The following is a 20,765-nucleotide window of genomic DNA, read 5'->3' as shown; positions in this document are numbered from 1 at the left end:
CATTTTCAGCCAGGACCTGGGAAGGCCTCGCCTTAACCCAGAAGAACTCTTACCTCCCCAGCAGTCAAGAAATGCAGAAGTAAGAGGTGTTGAATTGCCAGACATTAGGTGAAGCTTGGAGCTGGGTTGAAGTGGATTAAAGGGCAGGATGGGTTAGGGAATAAAAGCAGGAAATCAAAGTTTCTGCTCTGACACATTTCACTATCAATTGGGGAGAAAGATGAGTTACCAAGTCATTACAAAATCCTGTGAAATCTTCTATCAGCAAAGCGCTCTGAAGCTGGGGGAAAAAGTGGTTTAGATCTCACAGTTTTCATCTGGATAAATCCAAAATATTAAACATGGAGACTTACAAAAACTAGAGAAGTCCTGGGAGAATTTTTCTTACATAATCTCACAATGGCAAAGACCTTTCTAAAATATAACATAAGACTCATAAACTGCTAATGAAAGACTAGTTACATTTAATGACAAAATAAAATATTCTCCACAGCAAAATCTTTAATACATAAAATTAAAAAACAATTGGCAAACTGAGAAAAAGTATTTGTAAGTCATATTACAGAACGAGACTAAGTTCTCTAATGTATGAAGGATATATATGAATCAGTAAGAAAACAGTACACATCCCGAAAGAAAAATGGGCAAAGGGTATAAGGAGACCATTCAAAGAAAAGGAAATGCAGATGGCCCTTACACATAAGAAAAGATGGTCTATGCCACTTATAATCACAGAAATGCAACTAAAATTACAGAGAGATATACTTTTTGGCCTAAAAATTGGCAAATATAAAAAAGTTTAAAAACACTTATATCGTGAGGAATCAGCAGACCATTCACATTACGGTACAAGTACCCATTGGTACGACACCAACAGAGGGCAAATTTTCAGCATCTATCAAAATCATAGACATGCATATCCTATGACTCAGCACTTTGCTAGGAAATTATCCTATGGATAGTCTCTGGTCTATGGAAAATGACATCTACAGAACTTCATTTGCTGCAGCACTTTTATATTATCAAAAGATTGAAGTAATCCTCAATAGATGAATGATAAAAATAGTAGAGTGATAAATTACGATATTCACACACAATGGTATTCTACACTTTGGTCAAAAGGAATGGAGGGGGAGTGCCTGGGTGACTCAGTCCGTTAAGTGTCTGACTCTTGATCTTGGCTCAGGTCACAATCTCACAGTTTGCGAGACTGAGACCCTCATCGGGCTCTGCACTGACAGCTCAGAGCCTGCTTGGGATTCTCTCTCTCCCTCTCTCTGTGCCCCTCCCCTGCTCGTGCACACATACTCTCTCTGTCTCTCAACATAAATAAATAAACATTGTTTTAAAATGTTAAAAAAAAAGGAATGGGGATGTGCTTTGTGACAATTACATAAACATTTCAAAGATATGCTAAGTGACCAAAGCAAGGCACAGAACAGTGTGTTCAGTGAGCTGCATTTTAGCATAAAAGGAGGGAGGAGTAAGGCACTCGCTGTTTTCAAGAATAAGCTCAGTATAAGTTTTACTGGCTGTTTTGCTTATGTTATTCCCTTCGTGTGCATTGTCCTTTCTCCATCTCTGCCTATTGAAAAATATTATTCTTCCAGGACAACTTCAAATACTTCTTCCTTTATGAACCTTTATTGATCTCCTGAGTTAAGTACTCTCTTGATTGAACAAAAGTATAAAATTATCAAGAGAATGGTTTTAAGGTTTGGAGTGAGGGATCCTTCCTAAGCAAGACAACACCCCCAAAATTTATAAAGGAAGAAGAATGACTTAATTCTATAAGAAATTTAATATTTTATATGGTCGAAGACATCATAAATGGACTTACCAAAAATCTAACAGACTGAGCATCAGATACTGATGACAAAGACATCCAGATTTTATAAATCGCTCCTACAAACCAACAAAGACAAAACCATCAGTCCAATAGGAAATAACAGGGCATATTTTAAGGACAAATGCAGTTAGTTGAAAAAAAAGACAAGCAAATAAAAAAAATTCTACTTTAAATAAATATTTTTCTCCTTTAGCTGAGTAAAAAAAGATGTATACTATGGTGTGGGGAAACAGTCAAGGATGTGGTGGGAGTATATAAATCATTAAATTCTCTTTGTAGAGTAATTTGGCAGGAGTCATTAAATGTTAAAAATATGTATCACCTTCAACCCATCTATTGGAGTTAGGCCTCTGTGGTGAGAGATACATGTATGCACATAGAGGTACTTAAAAGCGTCATCTTTGTAACATAATTTATAATAGGAAAAAAACAAAGATCTCTTAAGGATCACCAATAAGGGAAAGCATGCATGAACCAAAATAAATTCATTCTATGGTTACTGCTTCATAATTTAAAAAATGAAGTAGAGTTCTTCATAGTTGCATGAAAAGAGCTCCAAAGGGAAATGCCACTGAAGTACAATATGTAAAATACTATTCTGCTTATGGCCCTATAACGAGGCCCACGTGGTAAGAAAGTGAGGCCAGCCTAGAGCCAGTGAGGAATGGAATCCTGCCAACACCCACGTGCCTAAGCCCAGAAGCAGATCCTTCTCCGGTCAGGCCTTCAGATGATCACAGCCCCAGCCAACACTTGGCAGGCCTGTGAGCGACCCTGAAGCAGGGAGCTCATCTAAGCTGTATCTGGACTCCTGACCTACAGAGACTGAGATAATCAATATTGTTTTGAGCCAATAAAATAAAATATTATTCTGTTTTTTGGGGGAAAGCTATATATATGAACATATATATGCATGTAGGGGGATAGGTATGTGTCTGTGCATATACAAAGAATATATATACCCGTATGTATACACACATATATAAACAAAAGTGTGGGTGCGTATGTTTATATAATGTACACATACATTATATACACATACGCGCACACAGTTTAGCTTAATAACTGTCATTACTTCTAGGGAGGGGAGTAGAATTAGTGGTGGGAAGGGAGGAACTTTAATTTTGTGCTCTATATGTTTGTAAGGCTTTGTTTTGTTTGTTGCTGAAAGCTCGTGATGAGAAGGACCCAGTTCCTACAACTTGGAGAAGGAATTTGATCTCAGTTAATTGGCCTCCCAGTGTGATAGTTTTTCCACTGTTCCACCAAAAGAAAAGAAGAAGAGGCACATTCTGAGTCAAGAATGATTAAACAGAAATAAGTATGAGACATTTTCCTGTGGCTATGAAGGACACCACTGAATTTTCTGATACTTCCCTCTTACAACCAACCTGAAGAGCCATTATTGAGAGTGAGACCCATTTATTTTACAGGCATGGAGAATAGCTTGGGCCTACCATGACATGGCACATGGATCATACTTTTAAAATCTTCTCAAATACCCTGTATCTTATAAATCGTTGCCCTACGTTTTCTTTTTCTTTTTTCATTTCCTCAGACTGTTAATTTTTCTACAGGGAACTTAAAATTTGGAAAGAAAGGCCTAACCAAGACTGAGTAAATAAAGACTGTTTCTTAACCCTTAAATGACATATTGCCTTATATTGCATTCTAGAGACACTTTAATTTCAAACAGTAACATGATATTAGAGTCTCATTTGACGTGAAATTTACTCTTTTAGGTCCTTCTCTCTTATTCCTCTTCCCAACCAATAATTTGCTGTGCTTGGCTTCCTTTAATTTGCCCTAATTCCTATAGCATGGAGGAAGAGGGTTATACAGAGACGGTGAGATGGTCTCTGAAGCCCAACACACCTGAGTTTTCATAGGTTTTCTGTGATTTATAGAAGATCGTCTAACTTTTCTGCATGTCAGTTTTTCATCTGCCAGCTAGCAAGATAATAACTTGTGGCAAAAAAAGAAGTCACAATGAAATTAGAAAATATGAAGTGAATATGATGAAAACACTGCAAATCAAAATGTATAGGGTGCAGCCAAGGCAGGACTTAGACATGTATCGTCTTTACTGCATATATCAGAAAAGAAGAAAAACTGAGAATCAGTTGTCTGAGCTTCTCAAGAGGCTAAAATAGGAAGTAAAATAAAACCCAAAGAAATCAGAAGGAGTGAAATAGGATAGCTAAGAACAGAATGAATGAAAATACATATGCACGTACATACAATAGGAAATGATTAGTAACATCAAATGTAGTTTTTTTGTAAAGATAATCAAAACTGATAACCCACTAGCAAGAATGAACAAGAAAAAAAAGACAGAAAATACAGACTACCAAGATGAGAAATGTAAAAGAGACCTTAAGGCCATGAAAATGATGAATAACAATACCAATTTCTTAAGAAGTTTGTGAGAATTCACTGAAGCAATATACTTGAACTACCTAGCACAATAACCTGGCTTGCAGAAACTACTCATGTCCCAGTTTGCTTGACAACAGAGTACATGTCACTGGTACACTTTGATTGAGCCCATGATCTGTACTGGGCACTGAGTTGATGGTTATGTGTGAGTGTCAAGGGATAGACATGGTTCTAGCCTCCATAGAGCAGAGAGTCCAGTGGTGAAGACAGACGAATTTTTTAAATTGCATATAAAAGTATGAAATTACACTGATGACAAAGGCTACAAATAAGAAGTGGAGCATGGAGCTGAGTGGTATAACTGCGCATAAAAAGGTTAACTGACCTAGTAAGGAAGGTCAAGGAAGGCTTCCCTAAGGAGGTGAGAGTTGAGATGCCAAATATAGGGCAAACAGACATTAACTAGTGAAGTTAACCACTAAGTGCTCTAGGCCAGTAAAAGAGAGCAAAAGTTCCTGCTTTTAGAAGTAGTGTGCTCTGGGGTGCCTGGGTGGTTCAGTTGGTTGAGCGTCCGACTTAGGCTCAGGTCATGATCTCGCGGTTCATGGGTTTGAGCCCTGCACGTTGGGGCTCTGTGCTGACAGCCTGCTTCAGATTCTGTGTCTCTCTCAATGTCTGTCCCTCCTCCACTCACACTCTCTGAAAATAAATAAATAAAATATTCAAAATAATAAAATTAAGAAAGAAGGAGCATGCTCTGGGGACATGCGTGGCTCAGTCGGTTGAGCATCTGACTCTTGATTTCAGCTCAGGTCATGATCTCATGGTAGCGAGATGGAGCCCCACATTGGGCTCCAGGCTGGGCATGGAGCTCGCTGAAGAGTCTCTCTCTCTCTCCCTCTACTGCGTGTGTGCTCTTTCTCTCTCTAAAACCAAAGCAAAACAAAAACCAAAGTTAGAAAAAAAGGAAGTAGCATGCTCTGATATTATGTCATGTAGGTGAGGCTGGAAAGTAAGGATGAGGGGGCAGCAAGATAAAGCCGGGCAGATAAACGGGGGCCAGACTTTGTGAGACCTTGTAGGCCATGCTAGGGAGTTTGATCTTTATTCCAAAAACGATACGGAGCCACTTGAGAGTTTCAGGTAGGGGTGAGTAACATGATTGGATCAGAAGAGCTCACCCTCCATGGTGTGAAGATGGTTGGATGAAGGTCCCATTAGATATACTGATGCAAGTCAGGTGACCATTGCTACTGCACAGGACAAAACAACAGTTACAACTAGTGTTTATAATACAAATTAAACTGGAAATGGCTCAATGATGCCAATCAATAGTGGACTGGTTAAATAAATTATAGTAAATAAAGACAATGCGTTACCATGCAGCTATAAAAGGGATGAGACATATTCATCTCTGCTGTCATGAACATATCTCCAGGATATATTGTTAAGTGAAAAAAGCAAAACGGAAAAGTTGTGTGTATATATGCTGTTTATCTAAAAGAGGTAGGAAGGATATATATACATATATGCATATATATATATATATATATATATATATGCATATATATATATATATTAGCATTTTTAATCTTTTTAAATGTTTATTTATTTTTGAGAGACAGAGACAGAGAGCCAGCAGTGGAGGGGCAGAGAGAGAGGGAGACACAGAATCCCTCCAAGTTGTCACAGACCCCAATTGAGGGCTCAAACTCACAAACTGTGAGATCACGACTTGAAGTTGGACACTCAACCAACTGAGCCACCCAGGCGCCCCTATAATAGCATTTTTAAAAATGGAAATCTAAACCTGGGGAAAAAGTTATAGGGGGAGAAGGAGGGGGGAAGGGCAGGAGGAAGAGAGGCTGAAGTTCTCTGAATACAAATTGTTTTGTAGATTTGATTTTGGGACCAAATATTTTAAATATTTATAAAGCAAAATTAAGTATAAAAATCAATTCATAAAAAGCAAAACCAAAACAAAACAAATAAACCCAATTATGTGCTGAGTTAGTGCCATAATCACATAAAAAGGAATTAATTGACGTGACTTTAAAACTGCATGGCTTTGCGATTTAGCTAATAACAAAGAAAATTGCAAAAAAAAAAAAAAAAAAAAAAACCCACAACACCCTAAACTGCTTTTAACATTTTTATTGTTATTCTGAGACTATTGTGTATGAATGACTTCAGAAACCAATTTCTAACCTGAACACTACTACCTCTCACAATGAGAGTAGGTTGGACAGGCGTGCTGATAATAGAGAGAAGCGGATGGATTGAAGATATACTGAGGAGGTAACACTGACCAGACTTCATGCTAACTTGTACATGGGACTAGGGTTCAGGGAGGAGTCTCAGACACCTGTGAGGTTTCTGGCTTGCATCATAGGAGACATGGAGATACTATTCACTGAAATAGGAAAAGTGAGAGGATTAGGCTTGAGAGGCAAAGATGATTTTGGTTTGGAGCATGTTAAGTCTGAGGTTATCTTTGGGACATCCAGGTGATGACAGGTGTCAGCAGGTAACAGGCACTCTTCTATGTTAGTTTTCCCCATTTACCTCCTCAGAACTATATATATAATATATATATAATATATATAGTTATATATGTACTTATATATTATATACATATATATAGTTACATATATACATACATATATATATACACACACACATATAGTCGCAAAGCGATGCAGTTTTAAAGTCACATCAATTAATTCCTTTTTATATGATTATGGCACTATATATATAGTTTTATATATATACATATGTGTATGTATACACATATATATGTATATATATACATATGTGTATATATACATATATATGTGTATACATACACATATGTATATATATAAGAGATGGGGAAGCATGGGGACTACTTTTCTAGTTTGTACTGATACTTAACATTCTATTCCCATTTCAGAGGCGTTGGTATTTATGCCCAACTTGATGTCACCTGCACATTTAAAAAATGTTTATTTAATTTTGAGAGAGAGAGAGATGGAGAGAGAGAGAGAGAGAGAGGCAGAGAGAGAGAGGGAGACAGAGAATTCAAAGCAGGCTCTGCTATGTCAGCACAGAGAGCAATGTGGGGCTTGAACTCACGAACTGTGAGATCATGACATGAGCCGAAATCAGACGCTTAACTGACTGAGCCACCCAGGTGCCCTTCACCTACACATTTTGTGAGAATGCTTTTACTCCATTGTCCAGCAAACTGGGACAAAACAGGTGTATTCATCAACCATGCTTTGAATGCTTATTAGTCCAATCACTGTATTAGGTACTTACACGTTGTATCATTTACACCTTTCTTACAGTTACTCACACATTTATAAAGATACTATTCTCCCAGTATATTCATGAAGAGGCTGAAGATCAAGAATAAGTCACTTGCCCAAAGTTACAAAGCTGTACAGTAGCAGTCAGCATCTCTAGTCTGTTTTCTGGCATTATATTTCTATTTTTCAAAGTCTGGGCAATGACTTCGGTGGTTCGTGGTCATGGCATTTAATTGCACTGACTCACACAGTAAGAAAGGTCTTCTGTTATTTCCATCCAACCTTCTGTTATGACATGGAGAACAACTCAGTTAGGTGGTAATGTGTCTTAACACCACTCTAACACTTGCTAATCTCTGTCGTTAACCTAGAGAGAGTACACCTCCGGGTCAGAGTCTTCAGCAAATAACAGTGTAGAGCAGAAATTACATTACATTATTTTCATTATGTTTATGCTTAGGGATACCTTCTACTTATAAGTGTTATTAGTGTTTCCATTTATTTAGCAGTAAAGAATTTCACTAAAAAATAAATCTAAGTAAAAGGAATAGACCTACCGATATTACACAAATAAAAGTAAATGGTGGTTCAGAGAAAGGGAGGACAGTCATTAGATGCCAGCGGACTCCGATAGCTGACTTCTGGGAAACAATGCTCCTTACCAGAACTCATCACCCAATTATGGGCTTTGGTGCCGGCCTTACCTCTCTAACAGAAATTGAATGCCTCCTCTCGACCAAGAAGTAATGTTACTACCTCACTTGGGAACTCTTTGTCACTGTTCACTGGTGAATGTGGCTCACCAGTGAGCTTGTCACAGACCTCAACTGCTATGGGCCAGATGGTATCTTATTCCCCATTGATCAGACTGGCATGTAGAAAGGAATCATGACGTTTGGCTGCCTACCATGTCTCCCATGCCAGAGTTTCAGGAAAGAGCTAAAAGCAAAGAGTATATCGCCAATAAGTCATGGTGGTTAATAGGTAAGACAATGGGCTAATTTGGAAATCTTAGTCTATCCAAGTGTTTGTTTTTTTTTTTTTTTTACGAATACGCTTTCTAGTATTAAAAACTATACTGACTAGTCTAATTTCCACCCACTCCTCCTTCTTAAGCCTCTAATCCCTCAGTCTTTTATGGTAGGTAGATTTTGTCCCTTCTTCACCACCATGACCCCTTTCTTGGGACAGAAGCTATATTCAGTAGATCTGTGGGAAATGATTGTGGATGGGCTGCCTTTAAGCATTTTAATGTGTTCTAAACACAAAGGCAATAAAAATTCCCAATGCAATATATATATATATACTTAAAGATATCCTTGTCACATGAAATAATTTTGCCTGTGTGTTCCCTAGGGAACTGAAAAGTACATAATAGTCACTGTAATCCTGCTGGGGTAGAGACAGTATCTTCTCTTTATTCTTTGTTATGCCTGATGCTATCTGTTCAGCATATAAAGAAAAGAAATCTGTATCTAGAAAAAAATGCATCTGTAGTCCTCTCATTTCCCGGGGTACCACGAAGCCAGTATTTTTTTTTTTTTTTTTTTTTTACCATTGGGACTTGGCAGACTAGTGTCCAAAGCCTGAACAATATTGGGCATCGGTTTGCATTTTTGATGTATTAAGTCAAGGTGGTAAATACTGGTAACTATGTCTTCTCAAGTCCACAAGGTCAAAGAAAAGACAGGTTCCATCTTCTTGGGCGGGGTACCCTCAGCGCTACACCCGCCGTACTATCACAGCACCTGAAAATCTGGTTTCATCACAGGCGGGGACACTAGTCAGAGGCCTGACTTGTGCACCTCGCACAAGGTAAATCTCCCCACGATGAAAATGGAAATCCAAGCGGGGTGGGTGGGTGCCTGCAGCCGGCAATGGGTGTGTGGGGGGTGTAAGAGGGGGAGTGTTTTCCCCCTTCACGGCCGCAGCAGGGGCCCTTCGGGTCCCCCAGGCCCTTGACTCGCGGCTCTGCCCCGACCATTGTCCGCACACCTCTTCCCTCCAGCTTCCGGGCCGCGGGCGAGTTGATTTGCTGCAGATGACATCAGCCTTGGGCCAACGGCTGGAAGAGCGGAGGCAGCCACCGCGTGAGGTTGTGCCGGGTGGTCCTTTCCTCCTCCTCTTCCTCCTCCTCCCGGCTCCGAGCCTAGTCTCCATATAAAAGCGGCGCCGCCTCCCCGCCCTCTCACACTCCCCGCTCCTCTCCGCCGCGCTCTCTAGGAGAGGGCGGAGGGGGAGGCGGCGCGCAGCGCCAGGAGGAGGGGTACGCAGGGGGCGGAGCGGAGACAGCACCTTCGGTGATAATCCTTTCTCCTGCCGCAGAGGAGAGGAGCGGCGGGAGCGGGACACTTCGCCGAGGCATAGCGGGCCGGCAGGATGGCGACCGTGGTGGTGGAAGCCACCGAGCCGGAGCCGTCCGGCAGCATTGCCAACCCGGCGGCATCCACCTCGCCCAGCCTGTCGCATCGCTTCCTCGACAGCAAGTTCTACCTGCTGGTGGTCGTCGGCGAAATCGTGACCGAAGAGCACCTACGGCGCGCCATCGGCAACATCGAACTCGGTAAGAGGCCCTGCGTCCCCAGGGGACGCGCTCGAGGAGACTGGCAAACGCGACCCCACCCAGGGCGCGACGGTTGCCCTCCTCTTTAGGCGCACCCCGCACCCACATCTCTCCCCGCTACCTCCTGCACTCGGTCCAGACTCTTTCCTGGGCTCATTTCGGAGAATAATGCGGATTATTAGATTTGAGACCCAGTGGGAGAGTCTCTTCTAACCTTCAGGGATATGTCATCAGGCTGGGTCTGCAGATACTGGCTGGCCACCGCCTCTCCAGCTAAATGAAATGCAGGTGACAGAGGAGCGGCGGCCACAATAAAGCCCAAACCGTAGGGAGCAAACGGGGGTGGGGAGTTGATGCAAACACCCCGTTCAGTCCTCCTCTGTCCCCCGCAAAATGCTGGGTGTCCCCTCTTCCCCTTGCCGGCAGACCCGAGGCTGAAGCACCATGTGCCAGGGCCCGCATGGGAATCATCTTCACCACAGCCACCTCAGCCCCCGAGAAATGCCTTTTCTGGCTTAAAACCTCCCGATTTGTTCTTTCTTTGCAATGACTAGGCTAGTCCTGGGGCCACGCCCGTCCCCCCCCCCCCCCCCCCCCCCCGCTTCACCCGGGACGCAGAGATGGAGAACCTCCTGCCTCCTGCGCTTGATTCCCAGACGGCGCCCGCCTCGCTACTGCCCCTGGGATCCTGGTTGCAGCTTTCAGAAAGGACAATGGGACCCCAAGTTGCGGGGTGGGGCTTCTTTCAAAAGTCTCAGCCTTGGTAGTGATGGCTCAGGGGGAAGGCGGGGTGGGGGGGGGGGGTGGTTAGCGGGTAGGGCCAGCGCCTCGCCCGGTGCGCGCACTAGGAGCGCGCTCTGCAGAGGCCGAATAGCGGTTCGCCTAGAACCCTGGGCGGGGCCGTGAGGGCCCGCCGGGCGCAGCCTCGGGCGCGCTGACCGACCCGCCCCCCAGCCCCACCCGGGCTGCCGCAGTGCCCCCATCCGCTCGCCGCACCTGCCCCCCGCACTGCGGCGCCCCCGTCGGGCGCGGTCCGCCTGGTGTGCGCTCTGCCGGGGCCTCGGGCTTGGTGCTGCGCACCCCCACCTCTCCGTCAGCCCGGCTTTGTTGCGCTCGAAGCCCCCCCCCCCCTCCCCGAGCAGGGCGCTCTGGTCTCTGCCTCCCCCCCAGTGTCCCGGACCTCCCCTCGCCGCTGACAGAGGTCGCCAGGTCCCTGCGCAGCCCCAGCCCGCGCTCTATTCTCTTGGGGTGGTGCTGAAGCGTTTCTGCCTGGAGACACCGGCTGGTGGGCGTGGTGCAGTCCGCACTGCGGTCTCTACGGCAGCCCGAGGCGGACAAAGGGCGTTCACGCAGCCCTCGATCCCCGCTCCCGGCGCACCCCCACCCCATAAAAGACGAAGACCTTATTTTCGATGAAAAAATTAACGCTTGTTTTCTGCCTCTGCATTTGGAAACGGCCCCTTGTCCCCAGAACAAAAGGCTGCAGGGTGGGGACTGGAGTTGCAGACCTGGGTCTTTTGTTTAACTTTAAAGCACTGATTTTTTCCTTCCAGCTTAAAAAAAAAAAAAAAAAAAAAAAAGAGCAGAATGCAGTCGTGTTATTTTATTCGAAAAAAAATTTCAAGAAGAGATTTCAATAGTGAAATGCCTTCTTTGAGCATCTCAAAAACCCTTCATTTTCAAACGTTAGGCCTTTAATCTGATCTTAGTTTGGTTGCACATTTTCTCCTTGGAAATTTCCTACGTACCGACTTTGGGTGTGGCTGCTCTACGAATCAATGACTTTGGATTAAAAACAATTACTGTCCACACCATTGCCGCGGAATAATAATACATTAAGAGGGGCTTTGCTATCTGTAAGATTTTCATAACCTCCCGATGTGGTGCCAGGAGAGGCACCGTCACCCCCATTTTAGAGATGGGGACCCAGAGAGGCAGGACGGATAAGAGGACCCGCTCAAGGTCACATCATTCATAAGTGACAGAAGTGCCAGCACGGCACCATTACTGTTGTTCTGGTCCTGTCATGATGTTAGTGCAGGGCAGGATAACATCAGAGGAAGATCAAACACGGGTTTTCCCAGCTTGTCTTTGTACGGTCATCCACTCGTGGGCAGCGCCCCGTGCAGCGAGGTGTTTTAGCAATCACCTTCCACCGCTGTTATCTTCCTGCTTTGTTATTCTGCTGGTCACCCTTTCAGTACCCCATTCCTCAGGGGGTTTATTCAGTCCTCTTCTGTTTGAGGAGAAAATTGATGTCTCCAAGTACTGCTATGAAGTGCTCTCTGTCTTTACTCCTTTTCATACAACTAGCATACTGTCATAAAGTTCAGATTTGTCTTTTTGACATTAAAATTAAAAAAAATGAAATAAAAATAGAGAGGAAAAGTCACCGATCGTAGATGAGGAGCCTAGTGAATTTTCACAAAATGAACACACCCATGTTATCTAGATGGAGAAATGGACATTACTGGCATCCCAGAAGCCTCCTCATGTTCCCTTCTCAATCACCATGCCTTCCTGATTTTTAATTCCCTAATTTGGTCAGGTTTTTGCACAAAACTCCAAAATGGCTGTATTGATCCCATTAACAATCAATCAAGCCGGGGGGGAGCAGAGCCATTTCCTCACATGTGGGAGCAGATGCTGCTTTTCCTCTGGAGATTGCTCTCCTGGGTCCTGGGATCCCGGATGCAGCTCGAGCTACAGGGCCTCGTGGTACTAAGTGACACTGCTCCCCTAGCTTTTCAGACAGGCTGGGATGACTTAGCAACAGGGCAGGCTGGCTCTGTTTCTCTGTGCCTGACACGCTGCTGCCTCCGCCTGCGGATCCCAGCTGGGCCTCCTCCAGAGGTCACTCTGATACCACTGCTATTGTCGCTGGTGCCCGCGGGCCAGGGCCAGGTTGTGAGAAGCGCGATGGAGATGCTGCAGGGGGCTCCGCTTGGATTGTGTGCCGGCTGGGCATTCGGTTCGTCATTTGTTACGCTTGCGTCCTATTTCCCCTTTCGTCTTAACTGATGTTTTGTGGGTTGGGAGACCCTGGTGACTTGGAATTTTGCCATCTGATGACTGAGGGTTCTTTGGGGAGCCTAGAAAATAGATCCGTAGGAAGATGGTGATAAATTGACAGGCCTGAGACATCCCGATGTGACTGCTTAGGAAATGCTTTTTGAAACCAAGGATGAGAGATGGTCCCTCATTTTCTCAACTGTATTCAAAACGTACCATGTAAGGTTTGATTATTTCTTCTCAAGTCTGAAACACTTGGATGGGTCTAGCTTTATTTTGTTAGTTATGCAGCGCTTCATGCCTGACCACGGTTGCTACCACCAGATGCCATTCCTGGGCACCTCTTTCACCCTCTTCCTCATTAGCCCCCAACTTAGACTTAATAGCCATCGCCATTTTTCGCAGAGCCTCACTTCTCTAGTGTATATTAGAACATAGAGTATGATGCATCCACGCCTTGCGAACTGAATTCTAGAGCCTATGAAAGGAGTTGTCACTGCTTCATTTTATTGCTTTAAGGGAATCAAGACATCTAAGGAATACTAAGTGTCAGTTTGGTGCTTTCAATTACTGTGAAAGAGTGTAACTTTCCTGTAGGTAACACTGGGAATCAGCAAAGAATTTTTATAAAAAGGTAGACGTGTGTAACATCGACTCTCCTGAGTTTTTAGACGTGAGTTTAGCTGATAACATTGTAACTTTGTGATGTTACTTTATTGATTGTTTTCAGTTCAAGGTGGCTGAGAACCCAGGAAACATTTGGGGTTTAGTTTTCATTTTATTTTAACAGGGCAAAACCAACACATGGTGGAGGTTAGAAGAAATGTTGGAGAGTGTTAAATTTATTATGTTCATCTTTATACTTTTCAAAGTCAAAAGGCAGATGGATTTCTGCTTGTACTGCTTCATTGGTATTATCTAGTAAGGGCTCTGTGATCTATGCAGAAATCCAAGCCAGTCCTCAAACTTAAGGTTATTAGATTGATGATTCATGCTTAATCTTCTCTAAAGGTTTACTTTTTAAAGTAAGTTCTAACTTTTAAACGAATAATAGTCATAAATCACTTCTTTTATTTGTTTCCAATGTGGGATGCTATCAGAAGACCTAAAAATGATTTATCCCCAATGCTTTGAAATGATCTCTATGAGAGGTATTGTCTGCATTACACATAACATATATATTATGAACATCAAGTTGTTGGCTGAAAAAAAAAAAAGAAAAAAGCCAATTGAAAGTTTGGTCAAAAGGGGAAAAATAGGAAAACTTCTTTGAGAGATAAACCTTGATTTTAGCTCTTTTTTAAAAAAAATTCTGTTTCTTTAGTTTATGATTCATATCTGCCCTCTGATCACTTTTTAGCATAGTTTTACAAATAGAATCTTACAGTTAAGTTAATCATTTAGGTACTGGCAAAAAAAAAAAAAAAAATACAAGCCTCTGGATCAGAGCGATCAACTAAAAAGTTCATAGAAAAAAATCAACTTTCAAAGGCCCAAATAACTGTCAGAACTCATGTGCCATTTCAACATGTAATGAATGGTCATTTTGTTGGATTTTTCCAACTTATTGCCTCTTTTAGGAGTACAGATTTTAGTCTTTACGTGAGAGGTGCTTTTTGAAAATTGTTGGCAAGGGGTGCCTGGGTGGCGCAGTCGGTTAAGCGTCCGACTTCAGCCAGGTCACGATCTCGCGGTCCGTGAGTTTGAGCCCCGCGTCAGGCTCTGGGCTGATGGCTCCGAGCCTGGAGCCTGTTTCCGATTCTGTGTCTCCCTCTCTCTCTGTCCCTCCCCCGTTCATGCTCTGTCTCTCTCTGTCCCAACAATAAATAAAAAACGTTGAAAAAAAAATTAAAAAAAAAAGAAAATTGTTGGCTTTATTAAGTGATGTTGTAAAATGCTTGCATGATTACTCACTTGGCAAGATAGAACCTGTATAAAGTAAGGGAAAGTGGTTCCTTATTGTTCATCCTGTCTTGTCCGGTAATGAACACTTGCCCACCCCCAGCACGACACACACAACCTTTTCATTTCTCCCTTTTCCATCTGTAAATTTTATGCGCACTTTAGCCTCCCTTTTGTGCACTGCATTCCCCTGGATTCAGAGAACTGAGATGGGAAGATCCTTTGTTACCCTCAGTCACCTTGGCTGGAGGACTGGCCTGCGGACAGCGATGGTGCCCTGTTCCATGGCTGGGCAACAGCCCCAGATTAGATGGGAGAGTTCTTAGGATGCCTCGCCATAGGCCAACTTCTCAGGGGTGACAGATGTCCTCTGGGCCCAGAAGTTTAATAAATGGAGGTTGACCTCCATTTGGTAGTTGTTCTGTTCTGGCCCAACCTAGGTAAGCCAGCATGGGGCACAGTCTTCGTAGAGTACTGGAGATGCAAAGGCTCAGGAAGTTTGACCTGGAGCATTTGGGGGGATAATTCTTAAAAAGGCTAGGAATTTATCTTGGCCTCTGTAGTATCCATGAGAGGCCAGGATGACCTGCTTCTGAAAGCCTCTCCTGAACCTCTTGATCAGCACCCTACTAGCCCCCAGCCAGGAATTTGGAGACAGAAGAATGTGGCAAAAGCCAAAGATGTCTTTCTGTCCTATGAACTTTAGAGGGCCCACTGTTGGCTTCCTCTTACGCACAGAGGGAAGATATTTAAACCTACTGAATGCAATATGAACCTTCTTTGAGAAATACTGTTTCTCTTTACTAGTATTATTCAGTGGAAGGTACGAAGTAATTACAAAATACGTTATTTCTAAAATTGGGATAGAAAGTGGCCTTGTTCCCAAATTTTCCTTTCCAATTAAAATAACCTTCAAATCCATTGTAGTCTTTATTTTATAAGTGGCAGTAGTGACTTATGCATCGTTAAGGCATAATTTGGCTGGCTGGAAATTGCTCCCTTGAAAAGAGAACCCTAAATGTTTTCTTTCATTGGCATTATAAAAATGAGAACTATTATTTTTATCAACTGTTTCCTAGTGTAATTTAAAAATTAATTTCTAACTGGTTTGTGTGTTTTGTACTTTTTCCCTTGCTAAATTACAAATCATACAGCTAGGAGTTTATGAAGTACAAAGCAAACATTTAATTGCTTGTGTCATGACGAGTTTATTGAAGCCGAAGGGAAAATGGCAAACAACGATGTAAGAGCACGTCTACCTAGATGAAGTCATTCAAGTGATGTAGCAATTTGGACATAATGTAGAACAAAGGCCGAAAAATCGTATGAATTTAATTTAAATACATATGTCTCCTTATTAACTTAGTGACCCAGCTTGACAAGCCAGGATACAAAGTGGAGCTCAGACCTGGAGCAAAGAGAACCCACTTAACAATTACTAATTAAGCAGCTCAGACAGGAGCTCGACGGTTTTTCATACTAGCCGAGTATGTAGTGTATACATTGAAGTAAAATATTCTAATGAATTCAGGCCTCTCAACCTGTCAAGCTTTCTGTGAAACAAAAAGAACCCATTTATCATTTCTGCACTAAAAAGATCTGCAAAATCTCAACATGCCTTTCTTGTTAAAATTTAAATACTCCATTAGCACAAATGCAAGCTGAGGCTGTTGATGTTTCCAGGGAGACCCATAAAATTCTCCCTTATAATTTAGCCTCTCTTTAGGAATGTTAACTCTTCCACACCTGAATTCATCCCATTTGTTGTATGATAAATGTCTGCCTCTATTTAGTGGACATCCATCTGTGAAAATATTCCTCAGAGTCGAAAGGTGTTCGGCGTATAATCTGAAGATAGTCTAAATATGTAGTTAAGTGAGTTTCCAGAATCTTTGTGTGATATATTTATACATATACAAGACATATACATATGTATATGTACACGTGTATACGCATGTATATACACACATATATTTTGTTTCTTTGCAAGATAAGAAGACTGAACAAGATATAAATGGGGCTGAATACAGAGAAGCATTAAGGATTTACAGGTGTTCAAACAAAGCACTACCATTCGTACTGCCCCAAGTCTGTTTGAATGACTCATGACCAGCAAAAAATGGTTAAATGACGTGTTTATTTAGAGATAGTTCTTCTGCTGTATTTTACCTAGAGGGTCAATTCCCTGCTCTTAGTAGGTATGCAGTAAATGACTCTTGTCCCAGAGGTTTGTTCCTGGCAATTGAAGATGCTCCAGGAAGGGTACAATCATGGATGTTCCATAATGGCTCCACCATGAGCTACCTATTTGGGAAAGTATAAAAATACAGAAAAACAAACAAACACATTCCAGAGTTCTGTGGCTTCCCAGTTTTCCCTGGCTTGCTCCCCAGTTCTCCCTTCTTCCGTGTCCTCTGCGTCCCCCCTCTGGTCATCCCCTTCGGAAGGACGGGAGGAGAGGGGATGAAGGAGATAGTCCGTCTGAGTTCCTTGTACCCCAGCTATCAGCCTAGTGAATGGAATAGACAGTTCGTGGCCCCCGACTCTGTAGAATTTTTCTAAAGTATAAAATGTTGTCCCCCCCCCCCCCCACCCTTTGTTTTTGCCTCGGGGTAGGAAAATTCAGTACAACTAACAATTGTGAAAGAAAGAACTACCCCGCTAAGCTTGTCCGGTAGAATAAATGGCGGAGGGGACAGATAGGTGAAGTCCTTAAGACTGAGATCCAGTCTTCTTATGAAAGGTCACGCAAGTTTTGGATTGATCTGTAGGAGTTGGGAAACCCAGGTCAAAATGAGGTGGGTAAAGAAAAGAAACCATACGTGCACACAGAATGCACATGCACACTGCAGAAAGTACCATTTGAAAACCAAAGGCCTGGACTTGAATGCTCGCTTTCCCACCCTCGTTCTACATTTTCTTGCCACCTACAAGGGGACCATGGGAGAGGTAGAGGTTATCTCCCGGCCTCTTAACTGCAACAGAACTTCCCATCTCCCTGTCCTTTCTGTTCATTCCCTCCCTAGAGTAAAGCCTGTCATTTTCCTAATAACTGTTTTCTTTACCCTCCCAGAAAAGCTGCATTTACGTTTTATGAGGGGCAGAAGTTCAACCCACACTGCTAGTCACCCCTCTCTTGTGGCCTGGTACAGAGACCTCCCCGGCCCTCCCATTTTGTGGGCATCCACTGCTAGCCAGCAAGCTCTTGAGAAAAGAGGTTTCCACATCCTCCCTTACAGCCTGAGAAATGTCACAGTGATGTTTTCCAAACCGCTCTGAAGTGACTAACTGGAACTCTGTCAATTCTCTTCCTTTTCCTCCCTAGGAATCCGATCATGGGACACAAACCTGATTGAATGCAACCTGGACCAAGAACTGAAACTTTTTGTGTCTCGACACTCTGCAAGATTCTCTCCTGAAGTCCCAGGTGAGGCTTTGGTTCAGTATTAGTCAGCCTAGACTTTGAAAGGACCTGGGGTGGGGGGGTGGGAGGGGTGGGGGGGGGGTGGGCAGGGATCGGCTGATGACTGGAAAGCTTTGCCTGGGGCATCAAAAAAACGTTCTTATTGCTAAAGATTTCTTTGTATTTGTTGTTATCAACGAGGTTAGCCAGAAGCACATTTTAAGAAAATCAATTCTGAGTTATCACTGTGTGGCTTATCAACTTTGCGGATTCTTAGTGAAAAGTTTTAAAGTTCTGGGGTACATTCTTTTTCTATTCCATTGCACTCTGACTTCAGGGGATTGCAAACTATTTAAATATTAACTTTATTCAAATAAATCTATGACTGTAAATTGGATGCCCCTCCCTGCCCATGCCACAACCTCTTTCCCTCCCTAGAAAATGGAAACATCTCCATTTCAAAATGAAATATACCTCATCATTTCATCATTCCATTATCACTCACTTTTCTTGGTGCGGGTAAAAGAGTCTGAAATTCCAAACTGCTGTTAAAATAGCCTTTCTTTCAGAGATGGCAAAGAATTCTACAGAGTAAAGGTAAGGACACAAAAATCTGTTATATGTGGAAAGGCTACCAAGAGCCAGCTGCCTCACTAGGGATGTACTCTGACCTATGCCTCTAAGCCTGGGGATATAGTGAGACGCGCCCACCTTATCTTCCTCTTGTGAGAGTGACCCGTAGGTGTCTCTCTTGGTCACCTTTGAGGATTATGAGCAGAGGTGCTGGACCATAAAGACCCTGAAACTCCAAACCTGTGTTTCTCAAAAGCTCTGCCATTGATCTATCATAGACAACTGTATTGCATTTTATTTCTTGGATATCACTCAAATTTTATGTAAAGTGGGGAAAACTCTTTTCTATCTGCATGATTCTGTTGGATGATTGCTAATTTTATTGGCATTGATATAAAATAGGGAATGGGGCTCAGTCTTTTTTTCCCCCCATTGATTACATCATATGCCACTAGCCTTGGACATGGCAAGAGTTGAAACCACTTGTAAAATGTCATCACTCCATGAATCACACTTGGCTGCAACAACATGCCCACGAGACAATCCCAGTTCTTCGCTTTGAGTGTGAGATTAGAATAAAATCCCATACATTTCTGTTGTCCAAATGAATTGTTGCTTTCCAGCATGGAATTGAGTCAATGTGCTAAGAAAAACATAGCAGGAACGGGTTCATTAAAAGCTAACTTGCTGCACAGCCATGTGAAAAAATCAGCTTTTAAGTAACTTTGCTTTGAGATCAAAACAGAGAGATCCAGAGACTATCAGACAGCACATGGTTTGCTGAAGTAAAGGTATAGTATATGGTTCCTTCTTACATTATTGTGTTGTGTTTTTATGTCTTGCACATCTCCGTAACTTAAAAACACTTCGTAAAAATAAAAATAAGAGAAGTACCCTTTTCAACAAGTATGTTTCAAAATGTAAAAGGCAACTTTTTGTTTTTTCTCTGTAGAGTTTCTGGCTTTCTTATATGATTGTTTGTAAAGCCACTTTTTTTTTTTTGTAAACAAATCATGTGATTGCCATTGTGTTCATTCATCCTTGGATTGACTTTGTGGAATGACAGCTGTGTTTTGCAAAATGAAAGGCTACAAGAACCGCTGAGGAATTTACCATTTTCGGACCAAAGATCTAAGATTAGTTTTGTGGACTAGGAAGGTCAGGTTCTCCAAATCACCACTTTAGCCCAGTATACCCTGTTCTCCCTCCTTTTCCTGCTATGCTTGAAGTAGGGATTGGTTACCCACCTCGTTGTATCAGTGCTATGCTAGACACTCTGTTTAGAGATGGGCCTCTGGACCGGTAGCAATCCTCCCATTCTTGCTGACTCCAGAAAGGGTGGGTATTATGACCTTCCCTTTTAAGCCTAAGAGTGCAAGGTGCAGGGCTGGGCCTCCCCACTGAGGACTGAACATCTAGAACAGAGCCACTGGAGTATTGCCCTTGTGTGGAGAGCATTCAGAGTGGCTTGAAGGTGTTTAACCAAGACTATAATAGATGGTGAAAGCACATGTCAGATTCATTTTCAGGTAAGTGTGTTTTAGAGAGAAGAGACGTTATGTTAGAGGACACAGATGCCAAATTGGGGTGAGTAGACATCACAGGATGATGCTTGGCTTAGACCCAGTGAAGCCCTTAGCTTTTCCTGAACAAACTAGAAAGCTTTGAGGGGAAATTTGAAGTCTGTTTTTAAGTGGGTCCCAGTCTGGTGGTCTCTTCCCTACTCCCTGAAATTCTGGAGAAGCTAATATATGTACCTCAGGCCTCCTAAAATGGAGCCAGCTGCACCTCTTC

General features: G+C 42.7%; 1 protein-coding gene across 1 annotated transcript in view; it reads left to right on the top strand.

The window, feature by feature from the left end:
• The first annotated feature begins 9,154 nt into the window (after window positions 1-9,154).
• The window catches only part of MAP1B (microtubule associated protein 1B), a 101,024-nt gene continuing 89,413 nt past the window's right edge, over window positions 9,155-20,765 (top strand). Inside the window, exons 1-2 of the mRNA XM_060635568.3 lie at window positions 9,155-10,081; window positions 18,321-18,422. Of these exons, the coding sequence (XP_060491551.1) occupies window positions 9,898-10,081; window positions 18,321-18,422 (286 nt within the window). The 5' untranslated portion in view covers window positions 9,155-9,897. The remainder of the gene's footprint in view (window positions 10,082-18,320; window positions 18,423-20,765) is intronic.

The sequence above is a fragment of the Panthera onca genome, chromosome A1 (genome assembly GCF_046562875.1).
Source record: "Panthera onca isolate mPanOnc1 chromosome A1, mPanOnc1 haplotype 2, whole genome shotgun sequence".
In the NCBI taxonomy this organism is placed as follows: domain Eukaryota; kingdom Metazoa; phylum Chordata; class Mammalia; order Carnivora; family Felidae; genus Panthera; species Panthera onca.
This window is presented reverse-complemented; position numbering and strand designations above follow the sequence as displayed.